At 35.1% G+C, this 13,929-nt stretch overlaps 1 protein-coding gene across 2 annotated transcripts in view; it reads left to right on the top strand.

Annotated features, from left to right (window-relative positions):
• The window catches only part of AP3B1 (adaptor related protein complex 3 subunit beta 1), a 262,282-nt gene that overhangs the window by 133,452 nt on the left and 114,901 nt on the right, over window positions 1-13,929 (top strand). For both annotated transcript variants that reach the window (XM_053664477.1, XM_053664478.1), the window contains one exon: window positions 1,200-1,376. In XM_053664477.1, the coding sequence (XP_053520452.1) occupies window positions 1,200-1,376 (177 nt within the window). The remainder of the gene's footprint in view (window positions 1-1,199; window positions 1,377-13,929) is intronic.

Raw genomic sequence — 13,929 nt, 5'->3', positions numbered from 1 at the left:
GTCATATGTACTGCTAAGAAAATATAATGAAAATATTAGGACTTTATTTGAGGAATTGGAAAAGGACTTTTTAAAAAGAATGTTATCTTACTGTGATGCTACCTCTTAATGATAGTTACTGGCTTTTTCATTTCTTATAAAATGCAAATTTTTCACACTAGGTGAAAATGTTCACAGAAACTAATTTACACACCCCTTCAAATTTTGTTTTTGAATAGGGGATAATACAAACAAGCAGATAGTAATAAAACTAATGTACATACTCTGAAATGATGGTCTTAATGGTGCTGATGGAAGGTTTCCAATTTGAAGCAAAGCAGTCGTTTTTAAGAAACAAATTATGTTGGAATGTACATTATTAAAAATATGTAATGCCAAAATGCAATATTGGACATATTTATCTTATTTCTATTTCTGTTGTTGATGACCAAATAATAGACCAAGATGATTGATTTTATAAGCTAAATCTTGATCATCTTACAATGTTTATATGTTCCCAGTGCTGTAGATGCAACTACATGAAAGACGTAACAGCTATGACTTGAAATCATAGTCTCTAGAAGATCGATTCCTTTTCTATATAACCCATGATTTTCAAAACATGGTTTGCAGTCCACCTATGTCAGGAATCCTCCGTGATGCTTCATAAAATGTGAATTCCTAGGCCCCACCACAGAACTACCATCCTAGTGCTGATACCAGAACCCTACAGTTTTAATAAAAATCCTAGATTATTTTTTATGGGTGTCAAGGTTTGTAAATTAATGCCCTAGAGCAGAGGTCCCCAAACTTTTTTTGTGAACTGCTAGATAGTAATATTTCCAGCCTTATGGATTTTGTTGCAACTGTTCACCTCTGCTATTAAAGCACAAAATCAACGACAATAATAAATAAACAAATGGGCACAGCAGCCAGATTCAGCCCAAGAATTTGCAGGTCTCTGATAAAATCAAGATGGTTGAGCAATGATTTTTCCTCTATGAATCTTTTCTAAGGCATTATGGCTGAAATCAGTTTTGTGATTTCCTCTTTTTATTTTTTTAAAACTAAAGAAAATCCACAAATATAGGAGCTCTTCCTGGATAGACATCAAATTAATAGATGTAATACCTTGGTAATATTTAAAGACTTTTTTATGTTAATATTAAGGAGAGAGTGAGTATCTTATTTATAACCATGTAACCTGCTTCTAACACTAGGTTCCTGTGGCTAGAGCAAGTATTCTTTGGCTAATTGGAGAAAACTGTGAACGAGTTCCTAAAATTGCCCCTGATGTTTTGAGGAAGATGGCTAAAAGCTTCACAAGTGAAGATGATCTGGTAAAGCTGCAGGTTTTAAACCTGGGAGCAAAATTGTATTTAACCAATTCCAAACAGGTAAGAGGCTCATTCTTACTAACTTCTGCCTACTTTCTTCTTTATTCTGATAAAGCAACAAAGGCTTGTTCATGCACTAGTCTATTCGTTTAGCAATTAGTATCTGTCTGTTTCTTTTTTTTTAATTTTTAAATTTTTAAAATTGTATTTATTTCATGACCATGTATCCCCCTTACTCTTGTCACTGCAGTCATCACACTGTTATTGTCCATTCCATGAGTCCTTTTCCTTTTTGCTCAGTTCCTTTACCCGCTAACCACCCCCCACCCAGAGCTGTCATCCTGCTCTCCATCTATGAGTCTGTCCCTGTTTTCCTTGTTAGTTCAGTTTGTTCATTAGATTCCACATATGAGTGAAATCATATGGTATTTGTCTTTCTCTGACTGGCTTATTTCATTTAGCATAATGTTCTCCAAGTCCATCCATGCTTTCGCAAAAGGTACAATTTTCTTTTTGATTGCCAAGTAGTACTCCACTGTGTATATGTCCCATAGTTGTTTTATCCCCTCATCTACTGATAGACACTTGGGCTGCCTCCATATCTTGGTGATTGTAAAAAATGCTGCAGTGAACACAGGGGTGCTTATTGTTCTTTTGAATTAGTCTTTTGGGCTTCTTTGGATATATTCCCAGAACTGGGATTGGTAGGTTAAAAGGCAGATCCATTTTTAATTTTTTGAGGTATCTCCATATTGCTTTCCACAGTGGCTGCACCAGTCTGCATTCCCACCAACAGTTTCAAAGCATCCCCCTTGCCCAACATCTTCGCTGACACTTGTTCTTTTTGATTTACTGGTGATAGCCATTCTGATAGGTGTGAGATGATATCTCATTGTGGTTTTAATTTGCATTTCTCTGATGGTTAGTGATTGTGAGCATCTTTTCCTGTGTCTATTGGCCATCTGTATGTCCTCTTTGGAGAAGTGCCTATTCAGATCCTTTGTTCATTTTTAAATCTAGTTGTTTGTGTTTTTGGTGAGTTTTGTAAGCACTTCATACATTTTGGATATTAACCCCTTATCAAATGTATCAGTGAGTATATTCTCCCATTTTGTGGATTGTCTCTTTATTTTGCTCGTGTTTTCCTTTGCTGTGTAAAAACTTTTAGTATGATGAGGTCTCATTTATTTTTCTTTTGTTTCTCTTGCTGGAGGAGCTATATCAAAAGAACTATTGCTACAAGCAATGTCCAAGATTTTTGCTGCCTATTGTTTTCTTCTATGATTTTTATGTTTTCAGGTCTAATATTTAAATCTTCAATTCATGTTGAATTTATTCTTGTGTGTGGTATAAGAAAGTGGTCTAGTTTCATTTTTCAGCATGTACCTGTCAATTTTTCTCAACACCATTCATTGAATAAGCTATCTTTAGCCCATTATATATGTTTGCATGCTCTGACATATAATTATATATGCCCATTATATATGTTTGCTTCCTCTGATACATATATTATAATTTAATATAAAGGTGTGGGTTATTTGGGGGCTCTGTATTTTGTTCCATTGATTTATACTTTTTGTTTTTATGACAGTACCATGCTGTTTTGGTTCCTGTGGCCCTGTAGTATAGTTTGATATTAGGTGGCATCATTCCTTCCGCTTTGTTCTTCTTCCTCAGGATTGCTGTTGCTATGCAAGGCCTTTTGTTCTAGTTCTTTTTGAAATATTTGAATAAATTTTTAAAATATTTGTTCTAGTTCTGTGAAATACATATTGGAATCTTGATAGGAATTATGTTGAGTCTATAGGTTGATTTGGGTAGTTTGGACATTTTAATGATGTTAATTCTTCCTTATCCATGTGCACAGTATGTGTTTCCACTTGTTCGTATCTTCAGTTTCTTTCTTCAGTGTCTTATAATTTTCCAAGTACAGGTCTTTTATATCTTTCATTAGACTTATTCCTAGGTAGTTTATTCTTTTTGAACCTATTTTGAATGGGATTGTTTTCTTAATTTTCATCTGTAATGGATCATTATTGGCATATAAAATGCAACTATTTTCTGGATATTAATTTTGTATCCTGCTACTTTGCTGAATTCATTTATCAGTTCTAGTAGTTTCTTGGTGGAATCTTTGGTGTTCTCTATGTACATTATCCTGTCATCTGCAAATTAAGACAGTTTTATAATACTTATTCTTTTCTAATTTGGATGCCTTTTGTTTCTTCTTCTTGTCTGATTGGTATGGCTAGGACTTCTAGCAGCACTATGTTGAGTAAGGTAGTGAAAGTGACATCCCTCTTTTGTTCTCAGTCTTCAGCACAAAAACTACAGCACTTGTAGTTTTGCCTGCTGATATGATGCTGGCGTGGGTTTGTCATATGTGGCATTTATTATGTTTAGGTATGTTCACTCTCTTTCCACTTTGCTGAGAGTTTTTATCATAAATGGGTGCTGGATTTTATCAAATGGATTTTCTTTATCTATTGGTATGATCATGTGGTTTTTATCCTTTATTTATATGGTGAATCACATTTCTTGATTTGTGAATGTTGTACCAACCTGGGCATTCCTGGAATAAGTCCTATTTGATGTATTGCTATCTTGGGTTTGCTAATACGTTGAGGATTTTAGCATCTCTGTTCATCAGGGATATTGGCCTATAATTTTCTTTCTTTGTAGTGTCTCTATCTGGTTTTGGAATTAGGGTAATACTGACTTCATAAAATGAGCTTGAGAGTCTTACCTAATCTTGAATTTTTTGAAATAGTTTGAGAAGGAGAGGTGTTAGTTCTTTTTGGAATGTTTGATGAAATTCGCCTGTGAAACCATTCGATCTAGGGCTTTTATTGGTTGGAAGTGTTTTGATTACTGCTTCAATTTCACTAGGTATAATCTGTCTATTCAGATTTTCTGATTCTTCATGATTTTCTTTTGGAAGATTGTATGTAGATTCTGTAAATTTATCCATTTCTTTCAGGTATTACAGTTGGTTGGTATGTAGTTGTTCATAATATTTTCTTAAAGTACTTTGTTTGGTATCAGTTGTTATTTCTCCTCTTTTATTTCTGATTTTATTTATTTGGGTCCTCTTTCCTTTTTTCCTAATAAATCTGGTTAAAGGTTTGTCTATCTTGTTTCTCCTTTCAAGAGTCAGCTCTTGGATTCATTGATCTTTTGTATCATTTTTTAGACTCTTGTTTATGTCTGCTCTGATCTTTATTATTTCCTTTTGGGGTTTTATTCACCTTGGGCTTTGTGTATTGTTCTTTTTCAGGTTCCTTTCGGTATAAAGTCACGTTGTTAATTTAATCTTTTTCTTGTTTTTTTTTTTTTTGGCTTTTTTTTGGTGATAGGCCTGTGATGCTATAAATTTCCTCTTTAGGACTGCTTTCCCAGTGTCCCACGGATTTTGGGTTGTTGTGTCTCATTTTCATTTGTTTCAAGGTATCTTTTGATTTATTCCTTATTCTCATTGTTACCCCATTCATTGTTTAATAACATCAGTTAGCTTCTATATCTTTGCATAATTTTCAGTGTTCTTTTGTGATTGATTTCTATTTTCAAAGCAGTATGATCAGAGACGATGCTTGATATGATTTCAGTCTTCTTAAATTGATGAGACTTGTTTTTTGTATTAGCATGTGGTCTGTCTCACAAAAGGTTCCATGTGCTCTGGAAAAGTATGTACATTCTGCTGTTTTGGTTTGAAATGCTCCGAAGTTATCACTTAAATCCATTTAATCTAATGTGTTGTTTAAGAACACTGTCTCCTTATTGATATTCTTTTTGGAGGATCTAGCCATTGAAGTCAATGGGGTGTTAAGATTCCCTGCCATGAGGTATTTCTATTGATCTCTCCCTTTATGTCCATTAAGATTTGCTTAAAATATTTAGGTGCTCCTATATTGGGTGTATAAATGTTTACTAGAGTTACATCCTTTTGTTGGATTGTTCCCTTTGTCATTATGTAGTGTCCTACTTTGTTTCTTACTGTAGCCTTGGTTTTAATATCTGTTTTGTCAGATATAAGTATCGCTATCCCAGCTTTTTTCCCCCTTTCCATTTGCATGAAATATCTTTTTCCATCCCTTTATTTTTAGTCAGTGTGTGTCTTTCGATCTGAGATGGGTTTCTCGGAGGCAGCATATATGTGAGTCTTGTTTTCTAATCCATTCAGCTACCCCGTCTTTCGGTTGGAGTATTTAAGTTGATTATTGAGAGTGACGTTTTTATTGCCATTTTATTTTTAAACCATTTTCCTTTTTTTTCCCCTGGGTAAAAAAGTCACGCAGCTTGGGGTTTAGACCCCCTCCCACTTTTTAAGGGGTACCCCCTGGCTGCTGAAATGTCCCTCTGGAACTTCAGTTGCTGATTGTGGAAGCCCAGCCAGCCCTCTCATGCGTCCTCTGCACTCTGTACCAGTCATGTTGTGGTAAAGCTGTTTCTTTGGTCTGTTCATGGTTATAAGGCTTCTTTCTCACTATTGTTCTGTTGGTTGTTCAGGATGATTTTTCTTTAATTTAATTGTAATTCCAGTTTGGTCCTGGAAGAAGGTTAGTGTAGCATCTACTTACTCCATTCCCATCTTGGAGCTATATGTGCCTATTTCTTTAAGGTTCTAGAATAGATGGTAGTTGTACAAAGAGATGATATTTTAGTCTAGTAGGGGAGGAAAACATAAAAAATGAAATAGTATTTGCTAAGTGCTATGATAGAACTACTGAGATACAGTTGAACTCCAGAGGAGAAAGTTGTTGAAAGTCTGAAGTAGAAGGAGGAGACAGGTCAAAGAAAGTCTCACAAAGGACAAGAATCCTAACTACGGGCTTCTAAGGAGGGGTTTACTATACAGGAGAGGGAAGGAGGAGAGTAGAGGCACGAAACAGATTGGCATTTTCAGCACGCTTAAAGCTGAGTCTGGAAAGGCAGGCAGGTGTTTTCAGCACACTTAGAGCCAAGTCTAGAAAGGCATTTGCTGTTCTAGGGCCAGGACTTGGAATAGCAAATGCTATGGACCTTGTTCTACAGGTACAGGGAAATCAGTAAATGTTTTTTAATAACGGTATAATTTACCAGGTTGCAGTTTAGAATATTCATTTTTTAATCATTTTACTCTTTCAGGAAATATTACCAATAGTAAAACACACTGTCTTTGTATCTGTGTAACATCCTTCACCTTTCCACACACACGGGCTCGCATGCCCACCACACCTGCCACAGTCTAATGTCTGTCATTCTCTTCTGCCTCTCCCATCAGTGTTCATCTTTCTCTTTTTTTGACTTTACTGTGTGTCTCTCTATGTATGTCTCCCTCTCTTTCTGCCTTTCCCACATTCACTCTCCAGTATGCTGATGTTGGCAATTCACAATCCTCAGGTTGACTCCTTGAATTTATTTCTGTATGTGTTGGGATTATCTTCATTCCCACTTGTGATGTGAATTGTGTTATTGTAGCTCTTGCTGATTGGTATAGAAGATTTATGACCAAATAGTTGCAGACACTGTGAGTGTATTTCCATCATTTAGATTTAGCTTTGCATTTTAAGTCAAATCTTTGAAAGGAATCATTTAATCATTTCTAAACGTTATGTAGATTTCATGTGATGAGTTACTTTTTAACAACTCAGTAAAAGAAAGGAAACCTATGTTTTGTTGAGTTTGTTTTATACACACACACACACACACACACACACACACACACCATTGTTTTAGCTGGACACTCTCTGTGTTGCCTAAAATCATGCAATGTTGGCAAGTCAATATAACACCTAGAATATTTTGATTCTTATGACTTTATGTCTGGATTGGCTAATCTAAAGCTACCTAATTTATAGATTGTTATTTAAAAAGTAATATAAAATTAGTATGTTAATAAAGGCTGAAATGACAAAACTAAATGAAGTTTGTGTCTCTGGCCTTCTTCCAATTATATGTTCAGAAATTATAGAGTGCATTCCATATCTTTTTGTCCAATGAATTTGAAGACAGCATTATTTGTACTCACACCTTTTTTTTTCCTTGAACTGTATTAATAACTGATGTTCTGGACCTCAGCTTCTGAAGTGTTCTATAGTATATTTTATATTGATACTTCAATATAAATTCAGTATTGATGACACAATAGATGTCACCAGCAGCTGGAATGAACATAATGATGTTTAGAAAATATGCCAAATTTTCACATATATTTTATGTAATTCACTGTCGTTAAATGATTAAATATAAAAATAGCTGAATGAAGGTATCCTGTAGGTTTGTTCTCTGTTCTCTGGTTTCTCATTTTTCAAGGAAAGGGGTTTGAGAGAATTTATAAATGAAAACTAGCATGAAAGAATGATCTTCAGTATCATCAAATTGACAGCATTTTAAAGTTGTATGGTTCATCCCCATTGAATATAAAACAGAGACTAAACTGATAGCTTTGACTTAAATGTAAAAAATTACGTTCAATAGTTATGTATTTCAGCTGTCTTTAAAACTGAACCAGAGAGACCGGTCCCAGTGTTCAGAGACTGGTTTGCCATGAAGTTCTGATAGGTATCTCTAATTCTGAATTCTGTTTGGTCTAGATACCTCAGTGAGCATTTCCAGAATTTTTATTGAATTATTTAGTTATAGGGAATGCCTAAGTTGACTTTTGTAAGATTTAGGGCATTGTGTTTATTTGTATGCTTGAGGAATACTAAATAATAAACTTCTCTAATTCCTCAAAATATTTCCACCTGATAAAAAAATTTAAATGTTACTCAACTATCTGCTTCCCGTATGGTTGAATTAGCTCCTGTTGGACAGACTCTCTCACAGATAACAACTATAAATGCTGAGAAAATAGAACAATTAACTGTCTCAAGTCTCAGAAGAGCGAAATGAGATGGAGATTCTAGAGAGGAACTGGCACTTGGAAGCAAGGAGTGGCGCAGAGTAAATTTCCTCACTTGGTGGCTGTGGTCCCGAGGACCCACCACAGGTGGCACTGTGCCCAGAGGCTGAAACTCCAAAAGGAAACCCACCTTCTTTCTGGCCCACATTCTTTCTGGCCCTATAGTCCAGAGAAACTACAGGTATTGGAAAGTTTGGGAGGAATTCTAGAAAGGAGAGAGCCAGGGTGGGGAGCCTCAGAGTCTGTGGATAACTCCACCCCCGTGTCTGGCTGACCCCTGAACCACACATGTGTAGGGTAGATTCAGAGCAGCACAGCTAGGAAAACAGCAGACTTTATTTGGGGTGGTGAACACACAATACAATATACAGATGATGTGTTACAGAATTGTACACCTGAAACCAATATAATTGTATTAACCTATGTCACCCCAATAAATTCAATAAAAAATAAAAACCAAAAAGGAATAAAGGAACCAAACTATATAAAATTTGTACTGCACTAAAGAGACAAAGTTCACATTTTGAATCCAACCAAGTTAATGCCTGCTGAAACAAAAATCAATACTCATTCAGAAGTATAACAATGTCTAGTGTCTCTGTGACATGACATTCATAGTGTCCAAGATGCAATCCACAATTACTCCTCATAAGAAGAACCAGAATGGGAGGCTACTGTTAATGGGTAGATAGTTTCAGTTTGTGAAGATGTAAAAATTTTGGAGATGGATGGTAATGGTTATGCAACACAATGAGTGTACTCAATGCCACTTAACTGCACATTTATAAATGGTCCAAATGGTATATTTTGTGTATATTTTACCACAGTAAAAAAGGAGACCAGGAAAATGTGATCAGTGTTCAAGGGGAAAAAAAAAACAACCAGTAGAAACTAACCCTGACATGACCCAGCTGTTGGAATTTGCAGGCAAACATTTTGAAGCAGTTTTTATAATAGTGATCGTAATATAAAGGAAAATATTCACAATGAACAGAAAGAACTCCCAGCGGAGAGACAGAAACTATAAAAAATAATTAAATGGAAGTTTTAGAACTGAAAAATAATATATCTGAAAAATCAACATCTTGTCTATCTTAAGTATTTCTATGTTCTCTAGCAGTTTGATATTTTGAGGCGGGCATACAGATATAGATCTGCTTTTTGTGGTTTTGTTTTTTAACTCGGTCACATTATACTAACACTCTTTAGGCAAACTTCTGTAAGCTTCTTTAATTTTCTGACCCTGGGCTCTTTCAGATGGAAATTTGTGTTTGGAAAGCAGCTTAGCTCTGCCCGCTGGCTACCATGGAACTATTGATGTCAGTTCCTGGGAGGAGTGTAGTGACCGAGTGTACAGGCTCTCACGTGGGACTGTGTGGCTCCATATCCTGTTTTGTTACTTAAGCTTTTGTATTAATTATTAGTTGGTACCAGTTATGATTCCTTAGATCTAAGCGGAAAAATTAATCTGAAATCAAAATGTAATCAACAGCTATGTAGACCACCACGTGTACTTGTAACATCTACCATGGTTTTATCTAGTGGCATGTCCGACACAGAGGTTTCATTTTAGTATGTGAAACATCTACATTGGAGAGACTTTCTTTCATTTTTCAACCCTTTGAGATGCATCATGATGAACTTCTCCCTTTTAGAGAGGCATGAAGAATATGTGCTGATAAAATGAAGTGTTCTCTGAGAAGGCAAGAAGAAAAGTGAAGTCTTTCACTTTTCCCATTTTGGCAAGATAAGTGTTTAAACGAAAACACTTAAGTGTTTTCATTCGCCAGCAACGGGCCATGGCCCATGTGAAGCGTGAAGCTCCCAGCTGTCAGTGGATGGGGTCAGAGGAACACATGGGAGGTTAGAGGTTTGGTTTGGAGAAATATGTACAGGACTCAGAGAAGAGTCCTGCTCTAGATCCTTTAAGACATGGTCAAGCACGGTCCCTGCAGTACTTGTGGTGTTGTTGTGTACCATAAATCTGAAACCTATTTATTTTATTATTTGGCAGAATTTTTTTCTTCATTTTATTGCAAACCCAGCAACAATGAATTTTTAAAAATTAAAGTGTATATTTAATGAAGAACAAAGTACTGATTTCTCTTTAAATGCTTAACATGTACAAAATGTTTATCAACATTTACCATCCACCGTAAGAATTAAAGTTATATCACAGGCCACACAGCAACCAGAAAACATGAAAAATCTGCTAAAAATATCAGCATATGTTTAAGAAATTAGGAATTATTTGAAAAGATTGTGTCTCAAGATGGCAAATATGTACAGGTACAGATTTTATATTTATGCTTTTATAAAACATGATCTCACTTAGATCAGATAACTTTTTAAAATTAATTTTGTTCAATTTTTATTTCAAGTGTTTTTTTCACTTATGAAAAACGAAGATGTGGTTCAGTGGGTTAAGCACCAGCCTGTGAACCAAAGGGTTCAATTCCCAGTTAGGGCACATGCCTGGGTTGTGGGCCAGGTCCCCAGTAGGGGGCGCATAACAGGCATCCACACATTGATGTTTCTCTCCCTCTCTTTCTTCCTCCCTTCCCCTCTAAAAATAGAAAAAATAAATTTAAAATATTTTTAAAGTGAAGTGATAACTGTTATGTATTGGCTCCATTAGCAAAAAAAAAAAAAAAAGGACCCTAAACAATGCACCTTTTTAAATAGAAAACTAATTAATTCCAGCAACAGTTTGACTTTTTTCACACAGAGCCTTTGTGTGTTTGTTCTGTCAGTGTAATAAGAAGAATCAGAGTAAAGCTTTTTAAGTTTATTCTGTCAGAAATGCTGTAAATGCTATTGTGAGTTTAAAAGCCCAACATGGAAGATAAAACTACTTGTTTTTTCCAAAAGGTGGTTGTCATGGTAAAAATCAATGTTCTTATTAAGAAAACTATGGAGCAGAAATATTTGGGGAATTGGTTGTGGTGCATGCAAGCAAAATCTGCTTGTTCTGCCAATTGAAGTAAAACTGTAATGGTCAAATTTACTGATATTTGATATGTGTAGTATAGCTATCTATAATTTAACTATAGAATTACTGTGATGGAGCAGATGTTGACAAAACATGCTTCACTTTGACAACACACACTCTGGCGTGTGAGTCTCTTTGCTCCATGTTGCCAACAGGATTTTAGAAAAGTGATTTTGTGAAAAACTGCTTTGTCATTGGACCTAAGTGTCCTATATTGGCTTTCGTTTGGGGGGTGGGGATTGAGTAGAAGAAACTTTTGTACTATTTTGGTTAGAGTTTTGTTCAGAATTATTTGGAAATCTTTAGTGTTCACCAAATACAGTGTCAGTTTTTGCAAACATTAGCAAATAGCAGCTATTGGAAACAAATCTTGCAAACAGGAAGACACTGAAATGTATCTCTACAAGAACAAGGGAAGCACAGCCCTGGCTGGGTGACTAGGTTGGAGATCATTCTGTACACCAACAGGCTGCGGCTTCAATCCCTGGTTAGGGCATGTACCTGACTTGCAGTTCGATCCCCAGTCAGATCCGGTCACATACAGGAGGCAACCAACTGATGTTTCTTTCTCTTTTTCTCTCCCTCTCTCTCTTTAAAATCAATAAACATATCTTCTGGTGAGAATTTAAAAAAAAAAAACAAGGGACGAACTGAATGAGTTAAGTGGTGAGGGAGCAATATTTATTTTAGGAGTTCTGTCATTTACAGTATCTCAACTACGCAAGTATTGTGAAACCTTTTGATGGAGCTTCTGGTTTCTAATTGTGTAAGTTTGGTTTTTTTAGATTTTATTTATTTAGTTTTAGAGAGGGGAAGGGAGAAGGAGAGGGAAAGAAACATCCATGTGCAAGAGATACACAGCTCAGGTGCCTTTCATGGGCTCCCAACGGGGCACCTGGTCTGCAACCCAGCTGTGTGTCCTGACTGGGAATCAAACTGGTCAGCTTTCAGCTGATAGGCCGGCACTCAGTCCACTGAGCCACACCAGCCAGAGCTTAACTGGATACGTTTCTATTTTGTATCAAAATGAAATGACATTGAGAAGGCAGTTGATTTTGTAGTACCTAAATATGGTCATTTACTTTAAAAGTTTAAGTGGAAAATTATTAAAAGTTATTCTATAAAAATAATTATTTAAAAAGTTTCATTGAATGGAAGGGGAAAAGTTAAATCTCTGGGCTTGAAATATTTATAAATTTCAACATTAAAAAAGCATTGCAAATATCCTTGATTCAACAGAATTTTCTCTACACTTATCAGACTGTCCAATACTATAAAGGGGATGTTTTCTCCTGTAAAAATATGGTTTATAGTCCTGGCTGGTGTGGCTCAGTGGGTTGAGCATGGGCCTGTGAACCCAAGGATCTCAGTTCGACTCCCAGTCAGGGCACATGCCTGGGTCGTAGGCCAGTTCCCAACAAGGGGACTCATGAGAGGCAACCATACATTAATATTTCTCTCCCTCTCTCCTTCCCTTCCCCTCTAAAGGTAAATAAATAAAATCTTTTAAAAAAGTATGGTTTATAAAGAAGAGTAAGTTGAAAATGTCAACAGTGTCATAATTATTGATCATAAAATTCAATTTTGAAGATAGTAGGTACTCATACTCTTGTTAAACTTCCAAATAATATGACCATATAAAAAACACATTCTTCAGGGAAATACCAGTGACTTAATATTAGAGATAAATACTTGTAAAGTGAGGAAAATATATGAGTGTGCAGTGAATAATTACTCCACTTATATTTTTAACACATCATTGTACATGGATATGTTTTTAGCTTATAGAAATAAATTTTATTTTTGAAAATGCATTTTAATAAAACTGTTTTACAAGGCTACCAGTATAATAAATTAAGTTTTACAGTCAATAAATATATAATTTTTTAAATAATGTAATTTTAACTACTTCAAATTTCCTATTTTACTCTCAATAATTGTGTCTGTTAATGTATTGAAATAGTTTAATTTCCTAAACGATAATTTCAGGGATAGAAAATATAAGCAAAATGTGTAACTCCACTAGCTCGAAAAAACATCATTACAGTGAACACACTTCTCTTCTTTCTCTGATTTACTTTGGCTGCACATTCTAAATCTCAGCATTCAAATGGACTTTAGAGTAACCTGGCTATAAATTCTTATTCTATATTCAAGAAAACTAATGGTTAGTTTTCCCTGGATATCCTAGCAAGTCAATTACATTGTCTAGAATAATGCATTTCCTTTTGAACTATATTCCTCACTTGGTGAATATTTGTTAATTATTTAAAAGTAAATCATAGAATTCTCATCTGTAGTTGAACCAACATGGTCTAGAAATTAGTGAACGGCAGTTGTTAATAACCATTCAGAACAGCTCTATCAACACTTTCTTTAGTATTTTTTATACTTCTACTTTCTTGACAGTAGGTTAGTGCTTTTTAAATACATTGTTACTGAAAGAAGGTTGCTTTCTCTACAAATCAGTTGTTTCAACCAATTATTATTGTAAGAGTTTACCGTACCATTCCTATACTCTGACTGACTGTTCTAGAACTGTCTTTGCCTGACATGATTTTATGTATTTATTTATTTACTTATTTTTTATACTTCTAATGTCTATAAAATGCTCTAATGTAGATGTTTATTTTTCCATGTATTATGGATTCTGTATAATTTACATTGCTATTGCATGTGTGTAACCTTCTAAATTAAACCTGTGCTTTTGCAATGAAATAATGACTTTGAAATACAAA

This window comes from Artibeus jamaicensis, unplaced genomic scaffold (assembly GCF_021234435.1).
Source record: "Artibeus jamaicensis isolate MK-2021 breed Jamaican fruit bat unplaced genomic scaffold, CSHL_Jam_final contig_373, whole genome shotgun sequence".
Classification (NCBI taxonomy): Eukaryota; Metazoa; Chordata; class Mammalia; order Chiroptera; family Phyllostomidae; genus Artibeus; species Artibeus jamaicensis.
The sequence above is the reverse complement of the archived record's forward strand: the minus strand, read 5'-3'. Positions and strand labels throughout refer to the sequence as shown.